Source organism: Pseudozyma hubeiensis (assembly GCF_000403515.1).
Source record: "Pseudozyma hubeiensis SY62 DNA, scaffold: PHS21, whole genome shotgun sequence".
In the NCBI taxonomy this organism is placed as follows: Eukaryota; Fungi; Basidiomycota; class Ustilaginomycetes; order Ustilaginales; family Ustilaginaceae; genus Pseudozyma; species Pseudozyma hubeiensis.
In genome coordinates, this window is record NW_012133803.1 from 405126 (window position 1) to 431736 (window position 26611).

General features: G+C 55.9%; 12 protein-coding genes across 12 annotated transcripts; 6 read left to right on the forward strand and 6 right to left on the reverse strand.

Annotated features, from left to right (window-relative positions):
- Nucleotides 1–766: 766 nt before the first annotated feature.
- Nucleotides 767–2281, forward strand: PHSY_002111 (beta-Ala-His dipeptidase; the record flags this gene model as incomplete). The annotated part of the gene is made up of 1 exon (XM_012332736.1): nt 767–2281. The coding sequence occupies one exon, from the start codon at nt 767–769 to the stop codon at nt 2279–2281; it is 1515 nt and encodes a 504-aa protein (XP_012188126.1).
- Nucleotides 2282–2740: 459 nt separating this feature from the next.
- On the reverse strand, nt 2741–4252 carry PHSY_002112 (hypothetical protein; the record flags this gene model as incomplete). Its single annotated transcript, XM_012332737.1, has 1 exon — nt 2741–4252. One exon carries the CDS (start codon nt 4250–4252, stop codon nt 2741–2743), a length of 1512 nt encoding a protein of 503 aa, XP_012188127.1.
- A 2028-nt stretch (nt 4253–6280) lies between these two features.
- PHSY_002113 (acetyltransferase) lies at nt 6281–7786 on the reverse strand (the record flags this gene model as incomplete). Its single annotated transcript, XM_012332738.1, has 1 exon — nt 6281–7786. The coding sequence occupies one exon, from the start codon at nt 7784–7786 to the stop codon at nt 6281–6283; it is 1506 nt and encodes a 501-aa protein (XP_012188128.1).
- Nucleotides 7787–8261: 475 nt separating this feature from the next.
- PHSY_002114 (potential RNA methylase) lies at nt 8262–10112 on the forward strand (the record flags this gene model as incomplete). Its single annotated transcript, XM_012332739.1, has 1 exon — nt 8262–10112. The coding sequence occupies one exon, from the start codon at nt 8262–8264 to the stop codon at nt 10110–10112; it is 1851 nt and encodes a 616-aa protein (XP_012188129.1).
- Nucleotides 10113–10188: 76 nt separating this feature from the next.
- PHSY_002115 (hypothetical protein) lies at nt 10189–10746 on the reverse strand (the record flags this gene model as incomplete). Its single annotated transcript, XM_012332740.1, has 1 exon — nt 10189–10746. One exon carries the CDS (start codon nt 10744–10746, stop codon nt 10189–10191), a length of 558 nt encoding a protein of 185 aa, XP_012188130.1.
- Nucleotides 10747–10840: 94 nt separating this feature from the next.
- On the forward strand, nt 10841–11101 carry PHSY_002116 (hypothetical protein; the record flags this gene model as incomplete). Its single annotated transcript, XM_012332741.1, has 1 exon — nt 10841–11101. The coding sequence occupies one exon, from the start codon at nt 10841–10843 to the stop codon at nt 11099–11101; it is 261 nt and encodes an 86-aa protein (XP_012188131.1).
- A 1818-nt stretch (nt 11102–12919) lies between these two features.
- PHSY_002117 (hypothetical protein) lies at nt 12920–14590 on the forward strand (the record flags this gene model as incomplete). The annotated part of the gene is made up of 1 exon (XM_012332742.1): nt 12920–14590. The coding sequence occupies one exon, from the start codon at nt 12920–12922 to the stop codon at nt 14588–14590; it is 1671 nt and encodes a 556-aa protein (XP_012188132.1).
- A 796-nt stretch (nt 14591–15386) lies between these two features.
- On the forward strand, nt 15387–17153 carry PHSY_002118 (flavin-binding monooxygenase; the record flags this gene model as incomplete). The annotated part of the gene is made up of 1 exon (XM_012332743.1): nt 15387–17153. One exon carries the CDS (start codon nt 15387–15389, stop codon nt 17151–17153), a length of 1767 nt encoding a protein of 588 aa, XP_012188133.1.
- A 535-nt stretch (nt 17154–17688) lies between these two features.
- Nucleotides 17689–18852, reverse strand: PHSY_002119 (D-xylulose reductase; the record flags this gene model as incomplete). Its single annotated transcript, XM_012332744.1, has 1 exon — nt 17689–18852. The coding sequence occupies one exon, from the start codon at nt 18850–18852 to the stop codon at nt 17689–17691; it is 1164 nt and encodes a 387-aa protein (XP_012188134.1).
- Nucleotides 18853–19765: 913 nt separating this feature from the next.
- Nucleotides 19766–21721, reverse strand: PHSY_002120 (hypothetical protein; the record flags this gene model as incomplete). The annotated part of the gene is made up of 1 exon (XM_012332745.1): nt 19766–21721. One exon carries the CDS (start codon nt 21719–21721, stop codon nt 19766–19768), a length of 1956 nt encoding a protein of 651 aa, XP_012188135.1.
- A 529-nt stretch (nt 21722–22250) lies between these two features.
- PHSY_002121 (hypothetical protein) lies at nt 22251–23776 on the forward strand (the record flags this gene model as incomplete). The annotated part of the gene is made up of 2 exons (XM_012332746.1): nt 22251–23609; nt 23717–23776. The coding sequence occupies 2 exons, from the start codon at nt 22251–22253 to the stop codon at nt 23774–23776; spliced, it is 1419 nt and encodes a 472-aa protein (XP_012188136.1).
- An 84-nt stretch (nt 23777–23860) lies between these two features.
- Nucleotides 23861–26443, reverse strand: PHSY_002122 (ATP-binding cassette protein; the record flags this gene model as incomplete). Its single annotated transcript, XM_012332747.1, has 1 exon — nt 23861–26443. One exon carries the CDS (start codon nt 26441–26443, stop codon nt 23861–23863), a length of 2583 nt encoding a protein of 860 aa, XP_012188137.1.
- Nucleotides 26444–26611: the final 168 nt, after the last annotated feature.

Sequence of the window (26611 nt, forward strand, 5' to 3'; positions counted from 1 at the left end):
ACGATTTGACGGATACTCGCTCGCTTTCCCGCTGTCAAGCTTTCAAATTCGAATTTCACCGATTTTGGCCCGCCCCTCTCGTTCTTCTCTACGACAAGTCACAGTCGAAAATTAGACGTTTCTCGAAGCGACCAATTTTCAGGGCCTCGGAGCAAATTTAATCCGATGCTCGAGCCTGGCGAAGCTACATGCTCACGCTACGAGCAAGGGTCGGGTCAAGACATCTCACATGACCGCTCCCTAGGCCCTGGATGTATGCTTTGGAGAGTTGTCGAGCTTGCTTGATGCTGAAAGCTGAGGAAAGCGTCACACGGCAGCAAAGTCGGCCGTGCGGCGGGGATTCCCTGCCCACGTTGGATGAGTTCGAAACTCGCATCTCCGTGCTTCTCGCTGCAGCCTACCCGCCGAGCATGTGACCCAGCAGGCGCGACGCTGGAACAGCTCTTCGAAGCATCGCGAGTGATCGTTCGGACCAACGCTGAGCTACCAAAGACGTTCTCGGTCAAGCTATCCAAGCTGGGAAGCGGCGCGGGTAGACGGTAGAAACTTGGAGACAAGACCCGAGGATAAATCCTGGAATTTCAATGATCTCACCACTGCAAGATACTGCACGGTCGGACCACCTTCAAATCCGAAGAGCCGTGGCAAATCACTCCAGACGAAAAAGTTTGGAAACTTTTGCTGGATGAGGTCAGTGCGAGCGTCTGCAATACAGAATGTCTAGAGCTTATCTGTCTCTCACCGCTAGCTTCTCGTGGCAAATCATATGTACCTCGACCTGTACTCGCATCGCTTTACCACGTCTCCACCATCAATCTTTTCCACCCATATTCATACATTTCACAAGATGGCTACCGCAGAACAGAAGAAGTTCGTCTCGCAGATCGACGCCAACAAGGCTGCTCTCATCGACCGCCTCGCCGAGGCCGTCTCGATCCCCTCGGTATCTGGTGATGCCAACTACCGCAAGGCCTGCTTCGATATGGCCGACTGGCTGCTCGCCGAGCTCAAGAAGCTCGGTGCCACCGCTGAGCTCAAGCCACTTGGCAAGCAGAACCTCGATGGTAAAGAGATCGAGCTGCCTCCCGTCATCCTCGGTGACCTGGGCAAGGACCCCAAGAAGAAGACCATCCTCGTCTACGGTCACTTTGACGTCCAGCCTGCTCTCAAGTCGGACGGCTGGGACACCGAGCCTTTCAAGCTGATCACCGACGAGAAGACCGGTCGCATGTATGGTCGTGGCTCCACCGATGACAAGGGTCCCATCCTTGGTTGGCTTAACGCCATCGAGGCTCACCAGCAGGCCGGCATCGACCTTCCCGTGAACCTCAAGTTCTGCTTCGAAGGTATGGAGGAGAGCGGCAGTGTCGGCTTGGACGAGCTCATCGCCGCTGAGAAGGACTCCTTCTTCCAGGGCGTCGACGCTGTCTGCATCTCGGACAACTACTGGCTGGGTACCAAGAAGCCCTGTCTCACCCACGGTCTGCGTGGTATCGCCTACTTCAAGCTCGCCATCTCGGGCCCCGCTCGCGACTTGCACTCGGGTGTCTTCGGTGGTGTGGTGCACGAGCCCATGACCGACCTGTTCACCATCATGTCCAAGCTGGTCACCGCCAAGGGCGAGATCCTCGTACCCGGTATCAAGGAGCTCGTTGCGCCCTTGACCGACGAGGAGCGCAAGCGATACGACGTCATGGACTTTGTGCTCAGCGACATCGAGGGTGCCACCGGAAGCAAGACCACCGTCAGCGATGACAAGGCCGCCGTCCTCATGGGTCGCATGCGATACCCCTGTCTCTCGCTCCACGGCATTGAAGGAGCCTTTTCAGAACCCGGTACCAAGACCGTGATCCCCGCCAAGGTGATTGGCAAGTTTTCGCTTCGTCTGGTCCCCGACATGACCCCCGACAAGGTCAACGAGCTGGTCACCAAGTACGTCAACGACGAATTTGCCAAGATCGGCAGCAAGAACACCATGACCATCACCAGCGAGCACGGCGGTAAGCCATGGCTCGCCGACCCCAACCACTGGAACTACGAGGCTGCCATCAAGGCCACCGAGACCATCTACGGCGTCAAGCCCGACTTGACCCGCGAAGGTGGCTCGATCCCCGTCACGCTCACCTTTGCCGACCTGCTGCAGAAGAACGTGCTGTTGCTTCCCATGGGCAGGAGCGACGACGGCGCTCACTCGATCAACGAGAAGCTCGACATCTCCAACTACATCGAGGGTACCAAGCTGCTCGGTCTCTACCTGCACGAGGTTGCTGCCACCGCCTAGAGGGTGATCGGTGCTTTTGGACGATTTTACGATCAACTACATTCCAATGCCAAGGTTCGGAAATAGGCGTTGTGTGATTCGACTGCGAATTGACGAATGTGAAGTGTGTGTTGATGGAATGGTTCGCTGCAAGTCTCGTACGATGGCGAAGCAGTTGCAGCGCACGTCGTCTGTTTCCGTGCTGTCTTGTCGACGACAAGGGAGGAGAGAAACGTATCGCGCAATGAGAGCAGAGAGCAATTCCCAACAAGCAGACGCGAACACATGGCAGAATGAAAGTAGAGTGTGGTTCCATTTCAAGATGACGAGCAGTACAGTGTATTGAAATGATTGCAAGAGAGGACGATTCGACCAGAGCCATTCCATTAACAAGTAAAAGAATGGCTTGGGATCGATAGAACAAATGACGATTCGATAGAGAAGGTGAGTTCCTGCTTTTTGTGTCTAGATCATCACTGCTTAGAAGGGGAAGTAGGTGGTGAGGTCAGTCACGCCCTGAGGGTCGTACTGCTTCTTGAGAGCAGAGAGACGGCCGAGGTTGGGACCGTAGATCTGCGAAGAAGGCGTGAAGGCGGCGGCGTAGTTGGGATAGAGGTACTTGTCGTCCAGGTTCTGGCCCTCGCTTTTAGCCAGCGCCGTGATCTTGGCAGCCGAATCCTTGATGGCCTTTTGCCAGAAGGCATCGTCCGCAGGGTTGTTCCAGGCAAAGTAGAGGTTGAGAGGCAGGGCGTTGGTGCTGTGAGGCCATGCGGCGTCCTTGGCGAACTGCGAGTAAGGCAGGAACGGCTCAACGTCATACGAAATGAGCGAGGCGCTGTGCAGGATGCCCTGGCCTCCGTAGTACTTGGACTCGCTCACGATCAAATCGAGTAGGCCCTTGCTGTACTTTTGCAACGAGACAGTGTGGAACACTCCGCGTTGACCAGACTGGACATCGGAGGGTGCGCTCTTGACCAGATCGAGGATGGTGCGTTGCTTCCAGTCATTCGTGAAGGCATGAGGGCCCGTGGCAGCATCAAATTGACGGAATGCGTCGGCAGGAGGGTTGGGGTCGTCGTAGAAGGCCAGCGCAATCACACCGGGCTGTCCGAGGAGGAAGTTGAAGGTGGGCAGAAGCGAAGCCTTGGGATCCTTGCTGTTTTCGGAGAACTCCAAAGTGGCGTTGACGACCGCTTCCACCTGGTCCGCCGTGTAGGTGCGCAGACCACCGTACACCTGGCCCTGTGGCACCGTCTTGAGCTTGAAGTTGGTGATGATGCCGAACTTGTTACCTCCTCCTCGGATGGCCCAGAAGAGGTCAGGGTTCTGCGAAGCTGATGCCGTGGTGATAGTTCCGTCAGGAAGAACCATATCAGCCGAGACGAGCGTGTCACCGGTGAGACCGTACTGGTTGGTCTTGTAGCTGTAGCCACCGCCACCGGTGATGAAGCCGCCGACACCGACGCCAGAGACACGGCCACCGACAACTGCAACGCCGGTGCCCTCAAGGCCCTGGTAGACATTATCCCAGATGTTGGCGGGGCCGACGTCGACGGTGCTCTTGTCGCCGCTGAGGTTGACCTGCTGGAAGTTGTTCATGCTGATGTGCACACCAGGAGTCGACGAGAAGCCCTGGTTGGAAGCGTGACCAGCGCCTCGAACGGCGTAGCGGATGCGCTTGCTTCCGATAATCTTGATGGTCGCCGACACATCGGCCGGCGAGGCTGGCACGGCGACACACGTCGATTGCTGAGTCGACGTTGTCATGTAGTGCTCGATCAGGCTGTAGTAGGTGAGGTCGAGAGGGTAGACGACCTTGACATTGGCGGCCGAGATGGCTTTGCACGCATCGAGCTCGGTGGAGTTGACGAATCGCCTCTGGAGGTAGACCGGAGCTCTTCGGTCCAGCGCCGCTGACCAGTTGAACAGGAAAGCCACGGCGACAGCGAGGCCGGACAGGAAGGGGAGGGTGACGAGAATGCTTCGCATCATGGAGCGGGTACCGCGGAGGGGGGTGCGGGCAACCGGGATAGGGAAGGCTAAAGAGCGTGTTTGACGAAAGGAAGAGGATCAAGCTGATCAACGAGCATATTTTTATAGCCTGATGCTCGAGGATGAGCGCCACACTCAGGCGGACTCTAAAGGAGCGACGAGCGATTCCCCAAACCGCAGCAGTGGTAAACAGTCTCCTACTTTTCCGAGGCGCTTCGAATGCAAACGAGCGGGAGGCTCGGATCGTTGACCAGCTCCTCGTTACGCCCAAAAGAGTCCTCAAGTGAAGTCGCTCGGGCCTGGTCTACAATGTACATGCTGCACGAACCTCCCACAGCAGTGTCTTGCAGCAAGTGATTGCGGGGCACAGCGGCTGCCACCTCGCGCCTCGCTTAGCATCTGCGGAAACCCCGGAATCTGGTGGTTTTGCAGCCCCGGAGGTTGTGCACGAACGTTCTGTCTGCGAGCAACATCGCCTAGGGCATCAATTCCGTCGGCTTTTTCACCTCAAGTCCAGTCGGTCAATTTGGGGGACGAACACCATGCTGTGAGGAGCATTGAGGCATAGGCAACCGTATTTTCAAGGCACCTGAGCGGGGTCTCGGCAAAGCAGACGCCCAAAGTCTCGCTTGGAGAATGTGCATCACGGCCCGCGGACCTGACACCCTTTTGTTGTTGAAAGCAAGTTTGCCCGCATCTGCATGCAACGAGATAGCTTGGGCATCGTGGTTGCTGGCTTGAAAGATCGATCGACTGTACATCAAATGTGGATGGAGTACTTTTGTACTTTGTCGGCGTTCCGACGCTCGACCGAAACATGATTGAGCCTCAAGAAAGTGCGCGACCGGGCGGCTTGTCACCATTAAGCTCAGTCGACGGGAACTCGCGGTATTGGGCGCTTGACAGCCGGGGTTTTCTGAATGCTCTCACTGCTCTTCAAGCACGCGATGAGGCCTGCTAGATTGCCGCGCATCGTGAGATCCGACCATGCGACAAGATGCGGGGTCCGTCGCTTTGCCACTCTGCCGAGACAAGCGTCGAAGCTTTCTTTCCGTGGCACTACGCGGCACAACATACATGAGGACGTGAGCCGAATCGGAGTTGACGAATGCTCGCTTCGCTTTTTAGCGCCAAATGCAAGTCCGAGTCGGGTATGGGAGCCGCAGCGTCTCTGTGGGTTTCGACGGCGACGGCGTTCAATCGCAAAAGAATTTCTGTGCTAAGCGAAGATTTCGTGAAGATCTGCAGACACTGAACCCTAACAAGACGGCTCGTGAAAACGCTGGTCCGCACGTCAAAATCCAATTTCGCTGCAACTGCAGGGCAAGCCACGTTACCCGGCGCCACTCGATCGTATTTGTTCGTTTCGCATCGCTCCACTGCCTGCAACTCCGACAATGACTGCTTTGGCGACCACGGTAGGCGAGCTACTGTTTTGTGATGTGACTCGGTTGGACTTGATCCCCCAGGCGCTTTCCCATGGCGAAGGTGCAATGAGGCAGCTTCGCATCGTCTGCAGGCACAAGGGCTAAGCCTAGCGTCCGGTGAAATGACTGGTATACGACCGATGATTTCCCACGGAATTATGCTCGTGTAAGTTGCCTCGCAAATTGGCGTAGTGCAGCTGTCAGGCAGAAGATCTCGACGATCAGTTTGAGTGAGGCTTTCAGCCTAGCGTACAGTACGTTCTCAGCGACGCCAGCCAAGCTTCCGCGGAGGGGCGAGCTCAAGCCGAGAACGAACAGGGCTTATCAAACACCCCGCATGATGTTGATGTCGACAGCAGAATCTTGGGCAGAGCTCCCATGAGCTCATACGAGGTCCCCATTCAGGTCAAACCCTTTTCAAAAGCTCCGCCGTCGCCCATCGTGAAGCTCTGCAACGGCACGTCATGGGGAGCGTCCATTGAGACTCAGACGAGCTGCTTCGTCCATGACGAACCGCTAGCAGCTGAAGGCTATATGGTACAATTCGATGTTTGCAAACCCATCGAGCGACAAAGAGAGCGGCATTCGTCAGCATGCACGTTTATGCTCGATATGGTGGTTGGCTGGTCATCGAGCTCGAGTCGTGAAAAGCTATCGTCCGCAGCGGCGGGTCGCTGGACGTGTGTGATTGAGCCTGCGAGGTTTGGAGGGGCAGGGTAGGATCGCCTGTTGGTCTTGTTTCGACGTCTGCGCGGGGAAAAGCCGATGTTGTCACGTCCAAAGAGTCAGCGGCGGTCTCGGCGGATGATTGCGTCGGGGTGGATAGTGCCGCGGTCCTAAGAGCACCAGGATCTGCTGCCCTTGCCGGCAATGATGGTTGCGAGGGGCTTGACAGGTCGATCGACGGGTCTAATGGGATGCCAGGGTCAAGTTGCAATGCCTGCGGAAAAGTGGGAGGCCAAGCGGAGTTAGCTGAGCTCGCATCTCCAGCAACGCTGGTACGCCGCCTTTTTGAATCCGGGGCGGACCTCGACGCCTCATGAGCACCATTCATTTGCGGCAGATGGGGCGCCGGGTGACCTGGGCGCTTCAAGGCGTCAGTCGCGGTTGAAGGGTTGATCGAAGCAATTATCGTCTTTTCAAGCCTGGCCACACGCTCCATGCGAGCGAACTCGTTGAAGCCGGTGGCCAGCCAGAACGGTAGCAGCTGGACGTTGTCGGTGTTCGTTTGCGTGTAGAGTTGAGAAAAGCCAAGCTTGGACGCTTTCAGCTCGGCGATTCGGACAAGCCATCGACCGATGCCATTGCGTCGCCATGCCGGATCCACGTGCAATCGGGCCAGATTGCAGATCTTGTCGATGCTGCGGTTGGCGTAGCTGGAGCCCAGGGCTTGGTAGACCTCTGGCGTCCAGATGAGCGAGCGAAGCGCCGCCGCAGCGATAACCTCCGGAGCAGCACCTTGTTTTCTGTTCTCTACCCTCCGCCTCACAATGAAGAGGGCGCCTCGGTTTCTGTGGGAATAGTGGCTGTCCCCGGGCGCAGACAGCGAGTCAAGATCGGCGGAGCTGACATTTTCCGATGACGCCAGAAAGGAGCGGACAGCTTGCAAAAGCTGGGTATCAGCCAACTGGCTTGCGGATGGAGGAATCTCGTCATCGTCGCCATCGCTCTCGGACGTCAAATCCTCTCCTGTGTGTGTTGTGTCGACATTTACCGCTTCACTGGTCGAAGGTCTTGGAGCATCCTTCCTTTTTGATGATCCCCCGCCGCCCTTTGCCTTGCGCTTATTCCGCGCTGCTGCTGACACCATATCGTTCGCCTCGTTGTCTTCGAGAAGCAGCACCACTTCGAGATGGGAGAGGTGCGGTGGATGAAGCGCATCGAGCTGTTGCTTCTCCTGCTGCTTGAGTTTGTCCGCGTTGGTTTTGCGGCCGGTGCTGTATCGCTGTTCGAGACTCGCTCCTGTCTTGTACATCTTTAGATTGCGGAAGAACGTGGCCCTGGACATGATACCGTGCTTCTCGATCGTATCGGCGCTAATGTCGCCCGCTTCGTACAGCTTGCACAGCGCTTCTTTGAGATCGGCTCCAATCTTGCGCCGCGGCATCTCTGCGGCCCGAACCCTTTGGTGCTTGCGCTTCGCCGGGCGGCTTCGTGGGCCGACAAAGAACCGTCTCAAGCCTTGTCTACAACTCGTAGGGAACAACGGCGTCGAAGAGCAAGTCGAGCTGTCAAGGGGATCGAAGTGGTCTCGTTTGAACTGAGATGATGGCGCGCGTCTACCGCCAAAGTATCAAATTGAATGACATTTCATTGCAACTCTGGTCCCGAAATTCAGCCTTGACGAACAGCCAGCCAGGGTCCAGCCAAAGTTGACCGGATCCGACCAGTCCAGCTTCGGTGAATTTTGCCGCTCGCTCTTTTTGGTGAATTTTTTGAGAAGAAAAGTTGGCCTGGCCCTTCCAAGCAGGAGAAGCACTTCTTCGCCTTGCAGCACCAACACCTGCTTCATCACGGCAAGGTTGTGACACCATCGAGACTCTTTGGTACATTGTCCGAGGCGGCTCATTCGTGGTGCTCTGATGGTGACGTGCTTCCCTCCCGTCGGGGATCCGTCCTCGATCGGACCGCTCTATATCCTTCATTTCGCAACGTCCAACCATGCTTTTCGTTTGCCGGACTTCCTCGCTGCCGCCGAGTATCTGCGAATACCTTTTGCTTTTGTACCGACGCCTTCGAGGCCAATTCTAGAGCAAAGCCGCAAGGAGCATGATGCAACGGACGCCGCTTCATCATCAACCTACAGACCAGATCTTCGAAGACCGTTCGCACTCGCCCATCTGCCAAACGACGAGGCAGCCGTCAAGTTGCTTCGCCGCTGCGTATCGCTCAGGTCCATCTGGGCTCACTGGTCGCACGGAGGTACCTACGACGAGCTGCATGCACGCAACCAGCAAGAGTCGAGTAGAGCGCTTTGGGCACCATACGTCGAGGAAGCCGACTGCCCTTCGTGGAAGGCGCACGTGTTTTCGTACAGCTACACGATCAGCGATACGCGCAAGATCGACATCATCCAGAGCTTCAGCTATATGGATCTGAAGGGACGTATCCAGCTCAAGAATCCGTCGATGCGATGGGGCGTTATGGAGGAGTTTATCGCGCAAGAGCTTTGGCCGACTCATCTGCGTGACGAACACAACAACTTTCCAGGAGCAGGCAAGCAGACCGACAAAGTCGAAGGCAGGGACGAGCTCGGCGACAAAGATCCCCGCTTGGTGCAGATCTTTCTTGGACGGCGCATCGACGTCAAGGCTGGTCCACTCTACTCGGACAAGTTGGCGCCTGCGGCGCCGAGAAAGTCGAGCGACCCCGCGCAAGAGGGACAGACGGGACTCGCTAGGGATCTGGTCGAGAAGCTCAATCTCAAAAAAAGGGTTTACATCGGCAATACTTCGATGGAGTCCGAGATGAGTCTGCTGATGGCGAGCATGGCGCTGGCTGGACCGGGCAAGCTGATCTACGACCCTTTCGCTGGAACCGGATCGATGCTCTACGCCAGCGCCGTGTATGGTGCTATGGCCTTTGGCAGCGACATCGATGGCAGACCGATGCGTGGCAAGGACAACATCAGCGACTGTAGCAGCAAGACGGGCGTTGTCAAGAGCGCCACGCAATATGGCATTCGTGATCACATTCTCGACACCGTCGTTTTCGACATGACGCAGGCTCCGTGGCGCAAAGACCTCCTCTTTCCTTTGGACAGTGAAGACCCCCAAAGAACTTCGAAGTCGTCCGTCGGTATCGTCGACGGAATCGTAGCGGATCCGCCCTACGGTGTCCGAGCTGGTGCCAAGCGTCTGGGCAAGCGAGATCCGGAAAAGCAGAGGCTAGAAGGCTTCTGGATGCCAGATGGCCTCGGTCCAGGGCAAGGTTGCTGGTCTCACGAGCGCTCCGATTATGTTCCGCCAACGCGACCATACCACCTGGAAGATCTCGTCAACGATCTGCTCGACTATGCCTACGGCCTTCTCTGCGATGGCGGAAGGTTGGTCTTCTGGTTGCCGTCCATGATCGATGCAGAGGACGACCAAGCGGACGATGGGGATGAGAAAGCGGGCTATCCGAAATCATCTGCCGCCATCGAAAGATCGGTCAGCATCGATCTGCCCCAGCACCGCCGCAAGGCAGGGCAGGGACGCATGCGTATGATTCACTACTCGCTGCAGGACTTTGGAAGGTGGGGACGCTGGCTCATCACCATGGAGAAGGTGTCGCCTGAGAACGACGTGGACGACGATGGTCTTCGAGAGTTGGAAGAGAGGCTGGGCGAGCTTGGCAAGAACAAGGACGAGCGCGGAATCTATCGGGCTGACCGGGACCCGCTCGAGTTTCGCAATCGGTACTACCTGCCTCGAGCATCCAAGCCGACATAGTAACGGCGAGGCGAAATGACAACTCTGTTTCCTTCTCATCGTATGTGCCCGATTGTGAATCGGCTGATCCGAAGGTTTACGAAATGGAACGAAGTGGGGCTTGTGTCCGCTTGGGTCCGTTGAAATCGAGTGTTCGGGAGACGGAAGATCCTCTCATTTCGACCGTTGGTGCAGGGCGAGACCGCTCGCAGCACGGTCGACGAGCCCGATTCCGACGGGCTACACTGGGAGACCGGTCTGAGATGAAACAGGTCACCCAAGCACGACCCGTCGAATTGCAAAATCCCCCGTCCAGCAGTGGAAGCGAGCTTGGTCGCGTGGTTGGCCCGCTTTGAGTCCGACGCAATTGTTTTGTGGTAACATCCCGGCATGCTCTGTGCCTATCACCCGGCTTGGAGCCTCGAGCAGCCAAGATGAGTTCCCGACCTGCACTACATGCTGCCAGCGATCGTCGGTGATTCCGCTGAACTGTGGCAAACTGCATTCTGCAAAGCAAGCTGATCCACATATCGTGCCTCGAATCTGTATTGAGGCTATGCAGGGTCAAAAGATCCGGCACAAACAAATACAAAGCAGATCCAGGCACAGTACCAATGCAGTATTCAGTCATGCGGAACCGCGAGCGTCCAGGCATGGCGAACGAGCATTCAGGTGCACTCGGCAGGGCAAGAACAGTAGTAGAGTCTCTCCATGAACACGGGACTCGAATTTGAGCCCGGCAAAGCCACATGGCGATCCAAACCCCGCTTGCAGACTTATCAGCTCGACCTCGTCCGTGTGAGTGGCAGGAGCAACAAGAGCATCCACCGTTCGACGAACACGACGACCAGCTGGCCGAGGCCAAATCGCCGCTCTTGCGCGCATCAAAAGGACAATTTCGAGCGGCAACTCTCCGATGGACGACGAGCGACACGGGGAACAGGATCCGGTCTCGACTCTCAAATGGCGATCGAGCGGTACACTGTCGTCGCGCAACTGAATTTTCGTGAGCGACGGCGAACGTACACAGAGCTCAAGGGTTGCTTCTCTCTAGAAGGAAGAAAAGTTAACATGCCACGAAAAAAGTTCGAAAGTTTTTCGATTCGGAGCTTTCGTCGCCAATTGAAACCGCCTTTTTTTTCCCCCTCATCTTTGTCCCGCCTGTGTCACGGCAGTTGACCAGTCTCCGTGAAACTGACCCACACAAACACGACCACTCGATGTTGATTTCTTGGCTGCTCGAGTACGCTAGACACGGAAACTGGCAAAGTGGCGCGGGAGCTACCATGGACAGACAGCGAGCTGCTACTGCCTTCATCTTTGCTTCATCTGCGGCTGCAGCTGCAGCTATCTGCTTATTTTTCCTTTCTTCTCCAGCCAATCCAGGCGCCGCATTCAAGGAAACCTCTCTCGACACGCAGTGATCGCAGCCAACTTTCAAGCTCCTTTGCAGCGGCCCACTCTCTGCCTTGCCACCACCTCGTCGCACCTCGGTCAATCTCTTCCTCGACTTGACCTCCTCGACCGGAACCTCCCGTCTGTCTGTATCGCTCCATCACTAGAAACGCACAACGTTCACCCTTCCGACCATCATCTCGATCGGTCCCTACGCCGTTGCGACCGCCACTGCCACGTCCCTTGCTTCTGACCGCTACTCAGCATCAAGGCTATCTCGAGCAATCAGACAAAGGCTCGTAGAATCGTTGGCATTTGGAGATCTCACGGATCTGCTCCTTCTTCTTCAAGCTTGTAAGTGGATGAATCTTTTCTCATTATGTTGTGTTTTTTCCTCGTACATTTCCCGGTTCATCATGTCTTCGGTGCAACGACTCCTTTCGGGATGGTCGGGATCCATACTCAGCTGCCACCTGTTCTTGTGACGCCTCTCGAAAGCTGGCTTCGATGAGGCTGTCCATGCGACCGAAGCCTGAAGCGCCCATGGGAGCGGCAGGTGGCTGCATGCACGCCTCTATGATCTGCTAGCTTGTCATCTTCATCGCCGCAGATCGCCGCCTCTGGCCCAACGAACAAGGGTAGCGCCCACAGAAGGGTCTTGCGTCTGTCAGTCGCGTGATGTGGGGTAGCCGGAAGCGCCTCGCAAAGCCAATGCCGGTCATGTGGACACTCGACGGGCATTGAACGGCTGCCTATCTGCCGTGTCTTGCATCTTGTTCCCGGTGGATGAGCGATCTGCGCTCATATGGCTCGAACGCGAGTTGGCCCGCGGCAATATTCACGCATCAAGGCGGGTTTTCATATTTTGGTGCCAGTTGAGCCTTGGCACCAAATCTGGGCCTCTTGCTTCGTGCCTCTTGCCGCTGCCCCTCCCCTCATTGACCCAGAGTCTCGGATGCCGTGGATGATCCGTCACCTCTCGTGATACAGTATGCACTGTACTGCGACAAGACTTCCGAATCATCTTGGCGCCTGCGTTCGGCTTGTCACACGAGCGATCGCCTGCATGGCCCCAAGACACTCCGACGCTGCGATCTGCTGGCTGTGATCCAGCACCGCAGCTCCGCTCCAGCGTCTCTTCGTCATTGCACCTGCTCCAACCAACTTCATCCTTCTTCTCCGCTCCCCCCCTTCCCCGTCGCTCCAACCTCCCCTCATACTCATAACTTTGTTCGACCCCGCGTGGCTCCGCGTCCGCCCCCTTCACTCCCGTCGCCACCTTCCCTGCCTCGTCCCCTATGCCCATCATCGGATCGTCACACTGACCTTGTTGATCTCCCCTCATTTCCCTGCACTATCCCATCGGATCTCCCACTCGTCCACGATCGGTATCGCACAGTAAGCGTCCCATTTGCTAGCGCCCACGTGTCAACATGCCGGCGTCAGTATCTTCCAAATCCTCGAATGAGGTCAAGGCCGAAAAAGCAGCCGCCAACAATGCCAACGAGAACGGCGCTCGCGTTCTCCATCAGCCGGCGGAGCTCATCAACGAGGATGACGCCATGCTCGCATCCCGTATGGGCCACAAGTCCGAGTTTGCCCGAGAGTTCAAGAGCTTCTCCACCATCTCGTACGCGTTTGCCATCATGGGTCTCGTCTCGTCGGTCGCTACCACCTTCAACAGTCCTTTCACTCTCGGTGGTCCTGCTTCGACCGTCTGGACGTGGGCCATCGGCTCGTGCTTCAACATGACGCTCGGTCTCGCCATCGCTGAGCTCGTCTCGGCCTATCCTTCTGCGGGTGGTCTCTACTCGGCTTCTGGTCTGCTCGTTCCTCGAAACCAGCGCGCTTTTGTCGCTTGGTTGACAGGATGGCTCAACTTTACCGGACAGATCGCCGGTATCGCCGGTACCGAGTATGGTTTGTCGCAGATGATCTTTGCATGGGCCTACGTGATCACCGACGGCCGCTACGTTGCCTCGACGGGCGCCACCGTCGGCCTCTACATTGGTCTGCTCGCCCTGCACGGTCTCATCAACTGCTTTGGTATCAAGACGCTCGCCCGTCTCACGTCCTCGTATGTCATCGTCAACCTTGGTATCACCCTCATCATCATCATTGTCGTGCTCGCCAAGACGCCTCTCGACCAGATGCACTCGGCCTCTTACACGTTCACCGATGTTAACAATGGCAGCGGCTGGAGCAGCAGCGGTCTCGCCTTCTTCTTCGGTCTCTACTGCGTTCAGTTCGTCATGACCGACTACGACGCCACCGCTCACATCTCTGAGGAAGTTTCGCGTGCTGCCATCGCCGCTCCCGTCGCCATTGTGGTCGCCGTTGCCGGCACCGGTGCGCTCGGATGGGTGCTCAACATTGTCATGGTGCTCGTCAGCGGTGATGTCGCGACTCAGGACATCTCGACGTGGCCTGGTGGCCTCGCGTTCGCACAGATCCTGTATTTGCGTGCTGGCAAGGTCGGCTTCCTGATCATCTGGCCCTTCGTCTGCTCTGTCGCCTTCTTCGTCGTCACCACTGCGCTCCAGGCCAACGCCCGTTCCTTCTACGCCTTTTCGCGTGACAACGCCCTGCCCGACCGCGGATTTTTCGCCAAGGTCAACAAGCGCACCGGTACCACCATCAACGCCGTCTGGCTCGTCGTCATTCCCTGCATGGCGCTCGGCTGCCTCGCATTCGCCTCGTATACGGCCGTCACCGCCATCTTTGCGCTTGCTGCCCTCGGTATGGACAGCAGTTACCTCGTGCCCATTGTGGCGCGTTGGATCTACTGGGACCACCCAGACGTTCAGTTCAAGCCCGGTCCGTTCACTTTGGGACGTGGTATCCTCGGCAAGACGGTCAACACCATCGCTATCTTCTGGACGTGCTTCGAGTGCATCATCCTTGCCATCCCCACGGTGCAGCCAATCACTCAGTTCAACTTCAACTACTCTTGGGTCATCATGGTCGGCGTGCTGCTCATCGCCACCGTCTGGTTCGTTGCCTACGCGCACAAGCACTACCAAGGTCCCCGAAGCACACTGTCTCAGGAACAGAAGGAGCAGCTCGGTGTTGTTTCCCGTGACGAGGAGGAGATCCACCACTAGAGTCGAGATTCGACTGCTTGCTCGATACTGCCCTATCTCGCCGCTCGCCTTGTACATATACCACACCTAGCTCGTCTGTTCTCCGAGGGTCTCGCCTGTTACAGTCTCACACCACAGTATATATGTTTCTTCACCGGTCAACAAAAGACGGAGCACACTCAATGTGCATGGTAGTCAATCGATGCTTACATCTTTTTCTTGATGTTCGCGTGCCATGTGGACCAAGTGTGATGCTTCTTGTCCTGAGCCATAGCAACGTCCATTCGTCGACACGTCGATGTCGTTGCGAGCTATGACCATCAGATTTGTGCTACAAGCGTGGAAATAATTTGTCAAGAATTGCGGAACGAAAATGAGCACGATAAAGTTTGGAGCGGAATAGTTGGTTATGTTAGACCGCATTCCGTTCGGGACGGTGACTTTTGCACCAGCTCATGACCCAGCTTCCTACGCCAGCGCCAAGAAGCATGAAGATTCCGTGAAAAAGGACAACGCACACTGAGGTCATCTGGTGCGCTCCTGCAGCCGGAACGTGCGCGCAAACCTGCAGCATTATGACCGCCTTCCTGCCGCCTGCCGTACAGATCGCGGCTTCTTATTGTCTCATCGGAAGCGCTCCAAGCATTGCGCACCAGCTAGGACTCGACGGTGAAGAGCAACTGTGCGAACAGAGAAGAAAAAGCGCACTGCTGTGTGCACGAGTGTGATCTAGAACATGGCTGAGAAGCTTGAATGCGCGTGAGAAGGGTCTTGTGTGGAATGTGTCTGCAGGCGTATCGATTTTTCGGTCGCTCCGATGGCAGAGTGCGGAAGCGTTCCGAAGCACTGTATCTGCTCATCAGTGTTGGACTCAGACGCTTCAAGTTCGCACGCTTCCCGACAACGTCCTGACTGCGCTGTCCTTGACCGTTTCTCACGACCACCATCCAGAGACCTAACTCGATCCTACGTCCTCAAAGTGGCAACGATGGCGGCTACCCCCACTGGCAACTTTGGCCTTTCGGCTCTGGTCAGCTACATCTACCAATGGGTTCAGATCCTCATCGCATACGCCTTCGCACCCAAGCTCCCCGCTCAGCAAGTCAAGCAGAAACCTCTCGGTCATGTCGCCGTCATCGGTGCCGGTATCACCGGCATCTCCACCGCGTCGCACCTCATCGGTCACGGCTTCGAAGTCACCATCTTTGACCAGGCCGAAGAGATCGGTGGAATCTGGTCGCGCGTCAACTCCACCTCGGGTCTCCAGATCAGCTCTATCATGTACCGCTTCCACCCTGCGGTCAAGTGGACTGTGGGCTACCCTCACAGGGACGAGATCCTGAAAAACACCAAGAAGATCTGGAAGATGTACGACCTCGACAAACGCACCCGCCTCGGAGTCAAGGTGGAAAAGGTGACCAGGCACTCTTCCTCGTCGGATCCTCACGAGGGCGGCCACGCTCGATGGGTCATCAATGGTAACGAGAACGAGGTTTTCGATGGCGTGGTCGTCAACACAGGCACCTGCGGTAAGCCAAAGAAGATGGATCTCCCTGGTGAGGAGAAATTCAAGGGCAAGGTCGTTCACTCTTCCCAGCTGGACGGATTGGACTGCAAGGGAAAGAAGGTGCTCATCATCGGAGGCGGAGCTAGTGGCATCGAGGCGCTCGAACTCGCTGTCGCTCAGGGCGCCGATCGACCGACCATCCTCGCTCGCAGCGACAAGTGGATCATCCCACGCAACACCATCATCAACTGCGCCTTGGCACTGCAGCCGCTTGGACGCGAGACTTGGCTGTCGTTCATCCCCGAGATCCTGCTCAAGAAGCTGCACTACCGTGATCTGCAGGAAAAGATGGCTCCCACCAAAGGCTTCTACACCGAGACGCCCATCGTCAACACCAGCGCTCTGCGACACATCCGCCAAGGTGATGCCGACTACCAGCGAGGCGATGTGCTCGACCTCGACGAGGACGGCGTCCACTTCAACGTGCGCAAGCGTGGACAGAAGACCGGCTCGGACGGCAAAAAGGTGCACTACGACGCCGACATCATCGTCGTTGCCACCGGCTTCGAAGTACCCTCGATCGACTTTCTACCCAAAGACCTGTTCCCAGAAGACTATGTCCGACCCAACATGTACCTCCAAGTGTTCCCCATCGAGGACTGCTCGGTGCTCTGCACCAACTCGACCTTCCGCAACGCCGTCGGCACTGTGGGCCACATCCACATCGGCATCATGGCGCGTACGCTCATGCTCTTCCTCATGGACAAGTCGACGCGTCCCAGGCCACGCGACATGCGTCTCTGGGTCGACCTGATCCGATTCATCAAGGAACGTGCGCCTGGTGGCCAGCTCGACTTCTTCACCTACATGGAGCTGTGCATCTGGCTCGTCTCGTTCCTGTTTTTCCGGTTCAACCGTCTTTACTACTTCTTCTTTGTCACTTTCGGTTGGGGGTTCTGGAGCAGAGAGGGTAAAGTGGACAAGTCGGGCACGCTGGTGGGAGAACCCAAGTTCCACCTTAGCATCAGTAAGCTCGTCGGCAAAGGCCCCTCTGCCAAGTTCCTCCTGGACAATTGACCGCAAAGACCTCAAGAAACCTACATTCAAGAAGAAGGATCCGATTTTGACTTTGGTCTATGATGCTTTGCCTTTCTTACCCCTGGTCACACGTTCTGCTTGGGAGGACTAGCCTTCTATTGGTTGCATAGGGTCGGGGAATCGATTCGGTCGTCGAGAGACAACTCTCGGAGAGCACTATCGCCGCCTCTACATTTCGCGATTTCTTGCACCGCTGATGGACTCGGAGGCGTGTATCGATTCCTGAAGCGCAAACAGACTATCGCTCGTCCCGTTGAAGCTCACACGCACAACGGTGTTGTACCTCTTCTGAGCTAGGTGCTCATCGATCTGTTCATTTGTATCAATCCTTTACGTCTGATCGTTTCCATGCAATCACGAGTTCACTCTTCTCTCCACCTTACAGCCATCGTGATGCGATGCACAAACAGGAACACGAAGGATGAAAGTTCATCAAACGATTGCATGAGAAGGGAGAAAAACCTGATCCGCCCAAAGAAGATTCAATTCAGATTTTTTGAAACACCCATTCACTCTACTGCTTTCCTTCACCCTGGCTGATCTGAACCTTGATAGCCGTCTTTCCGTCCTCGCCTACACCCTTTGTGCAAGTCTCGAACGCCTTGACTGCGTCCTTGAAGAGGAATCGGTGGGTGACCATCTTGGTGATGTCGATAGCGCCGGTGCTGACGAGGTTGATCGAGGTCTTGTAGGTACCGGCACCGTAGCGGAAGCTACCTGTGACGTTGATCTCCTTGACACATACACGGGTGATGGGGAATTCGACTTCGGATCTTCCCATACCGACTTGAACGAACCTTCCTTGGGGACGGAGGGCTTGGATGCCCATGTTGATGCAGGGTTCTGCACCGGTGCATTCGAGGACGAGGTCGAAGCCGCCGTTGAGGGCTACGTCGTCGCCGATTTCGTTGATGAGGGTGGAGGCGTTTCGTGCGGATGACTCGGCTTTCGTCTCGCCCTCCTTCGGCAAGGAGGGTTTGAAGGAGGATGTGGCACACCAGTTTGTGGCGAATTCGAGTTTGCTGTCGACGACGTCGACGATGACGACTCGTTTGGCCGAGTAGGCCTTGCAAACGGCTGCGTTAAGCAGACCGATAGGACCAGCTCCAAAGACGAGAACGTTCTCCATCGCCTTCACCTGTCCACGCATTCCGGCCGAGTAGACAGCCACGGAAAGCGGCTCCATCAGAGACGCCTCTTCGAGCGAAAGGTGATCCGGTACGTGATGCGCAAAGGAGCTCTGAATGTTGTAGTACGTGCACAACGTGCCATCGTGTGGAGGAGTAGCAGCGAACTCGAGATCCGGGCACTGGTTGTACATGCCGTTCAAGCAGCTCTGGCACGAGCGACAGGGTACACCTGGTTCGAGCGCAACGCGATCCCCGACCTTGTGAGTCGTGACACCTTCACCGACGGCGGTGACGATTCCGGCAGATTCGTGACCGAGAACCATGGGCTTCCGAACGACAAAGTCGCCGATTCGTCCGTGGTGCACATAGTGACAGTCCGAGGCGCAGATACCGGTCTGACGGATGTTGACTTGGACCTGACCGGGTTTGGGTGCCACGATGGGTCGGTCCTCGAAGGAGACGTTCTCGATCTCTTGGAGGACGAAGGAGAGGTTGCCAGTGGCAGGCTCGGTGGCGAGAGCGTTGTTGGGTGCGACGGTGCCGGGCATGACAGGCAACGATGACTGCGATGTGTCTGTGAAACTTCAGTTGGGAATCGGAACGACGGAAGGCTGGAAGGACTCGAGGTCTTTATGGGTTTTCCTCACGAGCGGGGATCTACACGACCAAGCGCCACTTCGACGCAGCATTCGACGGCGTCCTTCAGAACGCAACACCCAAGGCACGCAGCGAGCTCTCTTTTTCTTCTTCCGGGAGGGTGTGTCGCATGCACCAACGCCAAAAAATTAGCTGCACGGCCCACAACACACAGAGCGCAACGAGATTGCCGGTCGGCCCATTCGGCAATCTTTTCACCGCTCAACGCGACCCCGCACACCGGCAAACTCAAGTGTTGTTCTCCCCGGCCTTTTCTTCCAAGATCCAGATTCCAGTCCCGTCGAACCACATTCGCTGCCTGCAAGCCGCAGATCCTCACACATCTTTGGCGCTTCGGTGTCGTGCCGGTCAAGACTGCCATTCTTATTGTACGCCGGGGTCATGACTCACACGTTACGCGTTCGCAGGTATCCCGATCCCTTCAGAGCTTCAATCGAGCAAGGAGCTGTGTGGGGTCTCGGAATGACCTATGAACTTGCGGGGATGTGAATCATGTGTATAATTAGGCTTCCGAGGCAGCTTTCTGTCTGGGTCCAAGAGAGCACCTATTGCTCCGAGTCACAGCACCAAAGCTCGCATCGCAGTCCACCCGCCCAGTCAAGACAGCAGGGTCTGATCACTCCTGTCTATTCAAGGAATGCGATTTCATCATGACGCCTGAGCGAATGCTTCTTGTGACAACTCGGCGAGATGGCTCTTTGAGCACAGTCATGTCTCGATTCCTGTTCGCTATGGATATGCTGCTACAGCGCAATACGCAGACATCTGAGCAGTATCGGCGCAGGCCATCTGTGACAGGGAATACTACAGCTGGGTGTATTCAACTTTCACCTCGTCGCAGACGAATTCAAGCGCCGATTTTATGTGACCCTGCACTTGAATGACCTTGATCAATTCAACTCGCTGTAGACGGCGACACTTTGAAGCGTCATCAAGGCAGGGACCTTCGATGGTTTCGAACGACGCCCTGGCAGTGTCAGTTGCTGAGGTAGATCCTCTTTGAAATGGCGAGAAGGTGGTCTGCCTCTTGGGCAGGGGGAGAATCCGGTCGCTCGCCATCTTCCTTGCAGCTGTCAGAGTGTGGCCGGTCCGCAGATGCTCTCGGACGAGAAGAGAGATTGCCAGCATGTCAATGTCCGCGCACCGGCCATCAAGAATGATAGTGTCGAGTTGTGGAAGGGGGATCATCACCTCGAGCTTGCCGGAGGCGGAATATACAGCATGAGGCAAAAGCAATTCAGCAATAAGTAGATTTTCGTCGGTACTTAAGTCAAGCTTCCGCAGATCTTGAAGCCGGGAAAGAGCTTGACAGACGTCTGCGTACTGGTTCGGATCGAACCGAGGGCAGTATCCCAAAGTGAGGTTGCGTAACTTTGGGCTTGTCCTGAGTATTCGAATCAGCTCTCTTGCAGCGTCAGGTCCTCCGTACTGCAGCTGTATCTGTAACTCGAGCAGGCTCGGAAACGTGAACTCGAGTAAGCATCTGGCCTCAACGACGAATTCGGTCAGCCTCGTCAGCTTGGCGAATTCCGCAGGGCAAGGTCGATACCCGGGCCTTTGGATCTGGCGAAAGGGGAAGAATCCCCAGTCCTCAAGATTTTCCAAGATGCTCGAGGCCATCTGCTCGTCATCGAATTTGAAGACCCCATTCTCGGGGTGGACGCTGAACGGGTTGTAGTTCTTGAGAATGCGCAACTTATGGAAATGACCATGAAGCTCGGATGGGTACCCCCTAATTGCATTGTCGAAGCTTTCAAGCTGTGACAGTCCGGCGCCATTTCCATCCATGACTACAGGAATGGCAATATCTTGGTCCTCCTCGAAGTCCGGCATGTCTGTCTGCGTAGCCTCAGGATAAGAAAGGAGCTTGAGCTGAGGACAGTGACGGTAGAGTCGTTCGTAGAGCCGCCTCTGATCTGGAGCGGGAATGTGAAGCTCCATGAGGCTATTCATGGACGCTCGCAGGATCTCGACGACCATTTCCAAGAACACAGGACCGAAGTTGTTTTGCAAGACGACGGTTTCGAGAGAATGGCCGGCCCTTTTCGCTCGCATGAGGATGTATTGCAGTAGATCCTTAGACTTGCGGGCGCTCAACACCTTTGCGGTTGTCTTGATGGACAACGAAGTCCATAGGCGGGGGGCTGACACGAGCATGTGACGCCATGAGCGGCATGTCTGGCTCATGGAGCATCGGCCGACGCCGTCGAGGTGCGATGCGATCTCTACCATGATTTCGCTCGGAAGACGATCCGTGACACGCCACGAAGCTCCTGACATTTTGCGCCTTTGCTTGTCGATCCTGCGCAACCAGAGTGCTTTGGTACCTGACTCGCACTTGTGTGATAGGGATTCCGCTATATCGAGACAGCTGAGCGCTTGTACTTTGTGGCCAGTGCTACCGAGAAGAACGGCTGCTCTAATGTAGGCGGCAACATCGTGCGGATCCAGCTTGAGGGCTGCTTTGGCATCCTTAAGCGCCTGCTCGTATCGATCTTGATGGTAATAAGCATGCGAGCGCGCCCACAGGAGGGTCTTGCGAGACTTGATGGTGGCCTTACTTGGATCAACATGTGCCTGGCCGTGCTTGAGATTGAGTGCTTCAGTGGCCACGCCAATCACTTCGTCATATGCAAATGTCTCGAGGGCGATAGCAACTTCCTTCTCGGCATCGGCTAGGCGCACTTCTGTGGGATCCGGTTGTCGTTTTCGGCTGCTGGGTCCTGCCCGCATCGACGAATCTACGCCAGCATCAGGCATCGCGATGGATCAATCAGATGGAAAGGCCCAGACAGCATTTCCTGAGGTGACGCGAAGGAGTGAAGCCGCGACGAGTTGAGGTGCAAAGGAGATTTCAGAGTGCAGCACTTTTTGTCTCGCGTTCGCAACTTGACAGTCTGCGCTTCGCGCTGCAAGACCGCCTTGGACCCTGAAGTCACATCAAGTCACTTTCGAAACGTCACATGAAGTTTCATCGCGCAACCTTATTGTCAACCGCCTCTGCTGCGCCATCATTTGAAAGCAAAGCAGGTGGGAATTGATTCTGCTCTGCTGCACTGATTCTAGAAACACCGGTAGATGGACTGTCAGACTCGATTCGATGGCGCTGCACGGGAAAAGCTACTGCGTCTAAGGTCACCACGACCGCGCTTGATGCCTGCGCTTTTGAGTCAATGTCGTGGTTAATGGATCATTGAGCGACACATCTCATTCACTCGCTCAGTTGACTTCCTCAGACTCCGCAAGAGCTTGCAGGCGCTTCCTTCCATGTCTTCTGCTCTACCTTCCGATGTCTGGACGAAGCTCGATTGCCATCAAGAGGACCCTCGCAAAGGACGATTCGAATACGCCGAATACGCTGCAGATAAAGGCAGCGTCAGAAGGCCCTGGCAATGCGCGCGGTGATCGGATTCCCAACGAGATCCTCATCGAGGTCGTTTCCAACCTCGACATGGCTGATCTACTTTCCATCAGCCAAACGCACCGCTCTTGGCGCCAGATCCTGACTTCGGCACCTCGTCTCTGGACCAAGTTGATCGTCAAATCAAAGGTCAAGAGGCCGAGTCACCACCAACTCATCAAGTTGTTCAAACACATCCTGATGGCCGCCGAAAGATCCCATCATTCTCTCGAGCATGTAGTTTTCCGAGTCCATTCTCCAGGACATTGGGACAGACAGGTGTGCCATGTCTTGCAATTGTCCGCAGCAACCCTCAAACACATCGAGCTTTATGCACCAAACCAGCCAGACGTGTATGAGATGCTGTACCGTTTCTGCCCTCTCCTCCGGAAGCTCATCTTCCTGTACCGGGCGGAGGTTTCGGCGCCGGTCTCGCTTATCACTGCTCAGATGCTTCCGGTCAAGGGATTGCCACCTGTCACGCTACGCGAGCTAGAGCTTTTCCACCTCGAGGAGTTTCACGCTATCGACATCGATGACTCGCAGATGGACAAGCACCTCGACAAAGTACGGGTCCTCAAAAAATTCAACCCGTTCAGATGGCATGTCGAGGCGGGTGCATTGCACTTCGACGACGAGCGACTGGTTCGTTCCATCACCGAGCACTTGGAGCATTGGCAACTTCCTTGTCTTGAACTTCAGGATCCTCCTCCAGATTATCCACCTCTTCTTCTAAGGTTGTCCAAGCTCAGATCGCTTCTGGACCTCGAGCTGCATTCTGAGGAGCTTGCAGGCTACACTGTGCTCAGGATTTCCTGCCCTAATCTGCTCGAGATGAGAGTCTCGATGTACGATGGCTTAGTCAAATTGGCGGCGAATCTGGCTCAGACCTTGAAGACCACCACACAATTGCAGAGACTCACTTTCGAAGACTCTCATCTGTACCCTACCGACGACGTCGTACTAGAAGCGATGCAAGTCTTGCCGGATCTCCGTTATCTCAAATTCGATATGGATCTTCATGATCAATGGGCTGAAAGGCTCCTGCTTCCTTGTGCAGTACCGGGCTCGCGCGTCGATGACGAGCTCATGCTGCCGTTGCCGAGGCTGGACACCCTCCTGATACGTGGCTGTAGCTATACGGCCATCCGGGACCTGACAAGGTCGCTCGTGGTCCGAGAGCTTTTGCGAACAGGATTCAGCCTGACCGAGGCCTACATGATGGCTTTCAACCAGATGGAAAGCCTAGTGAAGAGACGATCCTCCGCCTTCCCACCGTTTCCGGCGCTTCCTCGCACACACCATTCATCGCCGTTCATTGACAGGTACCAAGGCCCGCGACTCAAAAATGACAGGCGATGCGCTCGCTTGACGGAGCTCATCGTGACGTGTCCGGACGTCGAATTAAGGGCTAAATGGTCACCATTGTTGAAAAACGTCACCGAGAAGTTGTCTTGGCGTACGGACGATGACGCGCAGTCGCGAATACCTCGGTTTCTCTAAAGGCCCTCGATCACCGAGTTGGTGTACTGATCCATGCCACCCTGTAGCAACTTCAACGTTCCGTCTTGCAACAAGTAAACCCTTCCTGGCTCCTTTGCCTGTGTCTTCAAGTTCGTGTCTGTGTCTTCCGAAGCCTCCTCGTCCTCATCATCGGAACCGGCCGACGGACTCGCAGCCAGCTCAACGATGCGCTTGACAGCGGATCTGTCGTGGCTGACCAGCAGCACCGCACCCCTGTACGCCCGCAGCGCGTCCACCAGCGCATCGATGGTATCGCTATCGAGATGCGTCGTCACTTCGTCCAGCACCACCAGATCCGGGCTGGACCACATGACTTCCGCCAGACCGAGACGGACGAGCTGTCCACCGCTCAAACCTGTCAAGAGGATCGTATCCGCCGTTCGACCCTTGAGGCCCAAGGAGCCGAGGAAGGATCTTGCGTGTGCTTCGGATGCGTCGGGGTGTCGTTCCATGAAGTGGTGGAGGGCGGTGGTGGGTTGGGTGGAGAGGAGTTCGAGCGTGTGCTGGGCGTACATACCGATGACGGCTCGAGGGTGTCTCTCCACTGATCCTTTGTTGGGTGTCAACTTGCCCAGGATGCAATTCAGTAAGGTCGTTTTACCGTGTCCATTCGGTCCGACTATGCCGACCCTTTCACCTTCACCGATCGTCAACCCAATCTCCTTTATCGTATCCTTCGCATTTCCCTCGTACTTAACACTGACACCTTCCAGATGCACCAAGCTACCCGGAAACCTCAACCCTTCCGGATCCACAAACCTAAACCTCACCCTCTCCTCCGCCTCCTCGATCTCCACCCCATCTCTACTCGTCAGATGGAACCCGCCAAAATCCCTATTCAACTTGAACCTGTGTCCCTTACTGTTCACCTCCAACCCAAACCTTTCATCCAACTTTCTCTGTCTCGACTTCACCATCTTCAGCTTGTTATCGTCACCACTTTTCCGTGCTGATGCGGCAACTGAAGCGATACTCTTCTGGATACTTTCCTTCTTCTTATCGAGCACCGCTTGTTGTCGAGAGTGGTAGAGACGAAGTTGTTTTTGTTCGCGTTGGTAGTCGGTGAGGTTTCCGTCGAAGACGGATAGTTGCTGGTTGCGAAGAATGAGGAGGGAGGAGGAGGTGAAGTCGAGGAACTCGCGATCGTGCGAGACGGTGATGACGGTGTGAGGGATGGAGGAGATGAAGTTTTGGACGAAGAGGACGGCGGGGAGGTCGAGGTAGTTGACGGGTTCGTCGAGGAGGAGCAGGTGGGCAGAGGGCTGGAGGAGAGCGGATGCGAGAGATGCTCGGGACTTCCAGCCGCCGGAGAGGGCGGAGAAGGGACCTTGGATGCGGTCGGGTGAGAAACCGAGTCCGATGAGGATCTTTTCGGCTCTGGCTTCGGTGGTGGCAGCATCGACTTCTTCCAGAAGCTGTTGCGATTCGAGTAACATCTTTGCCGCCTTCTCCGACCAGCTCGAATTGCCAGGGTTTACAGCGGGAGGATCGTGCACAGCTTGCTGTGCCATCTCGAACTGCTTTTCGGCTATCAGGAGCTCCTTTCGCGCACCCTGCCCCTTCGCACCGGACCACTTGACCGCCAACTTTCTCGCCTCCTTCAATTCCTCCTTCCTCCTCTCCAGCTCCAAGCCCAGCACAACATCCCTCACTCCCTCCTCTCCTTTCCCCTCCAATACTCCCTCTAACAGCCTACACTCCTCAACCGCCCTCCTCCTGTCCCGATCACTTCGCACAACTACTCTCAATACACTCTCTTCCATCCCCTCCTCCCCATCTGCCGCCCAAACATTCGTCAACTGACTGACCAACAATATCTTCATCCCCCTCGGCAACCCCGGGATGAGCTTCTCCCCGATCGCAGTGAGCAGCGTCGATTTGCCGGACCCATTTCGTCCCACCAGACCATAGTGAGTATTGGGTTTGATACGCAGGTGGGCATCAGTGAGGAGATCGCGTCCGGCGAGGGTCAGGGTGACGTTGCGAAGGTCGATTTCGAGGGAAGCCGTGTCAGTGCAGTCGAGGTAGAAGCGAGATTCTTGAGATAGCGCGGTGATGTGGGGAATTTTGGGGTCGGTGTTGTTGGTGATGTAAAGGTTGGTATTGACTGCTTTGGCGAGATCCTGATCGGTGGATCTGTTGGAGGGGCGAGCAGATGGTTTCTTGGTCTTTCGATTGGATTCTTTGTCGGTATCGCCAACGGAGGCGGACTTCTTGGTAGACTTGGGCTTGCTGCCAGCAGCTGAATCTTGTGTCTGGGCTTCTGAAGAATGGTTCACGTCGTCCTTACCGTCAGCCGCTGATGCTGGCTTGACAGCCAAACAAGCATCGACGATCTCGAGCACACCCTTCTTCCCCACCCCTGCATCCGTCAAAACCGGCCTTAACTTTTTCTCCAGCTCCGCCTTTCTCTCTTCCGGCTGGCCTCCATCTTGCAGAGATTGCGCATATGTCTGCAATACAGCTTCGAGCTTTCCGAACGTCTTGAGCGCTTTCGCCGTGTCGAGAACTGTTTTAGGAATAGTGTCGAGAAACGGTTGGATGTCGATGTCGGTCATCTTTGTCGGGTATCTATGACGTGAATATCATGGGACTGATCCAGATCGTCGGACGTAGCTTTCCTACGATCGCCAATATATAGCCAGCTCGGATCGAAGCCATGGAGTCGGCCGCCTGCAACAGCGTGTAAGCGGGGTCGAAGAGCGGGGAGCCTAAGGACGAGGATG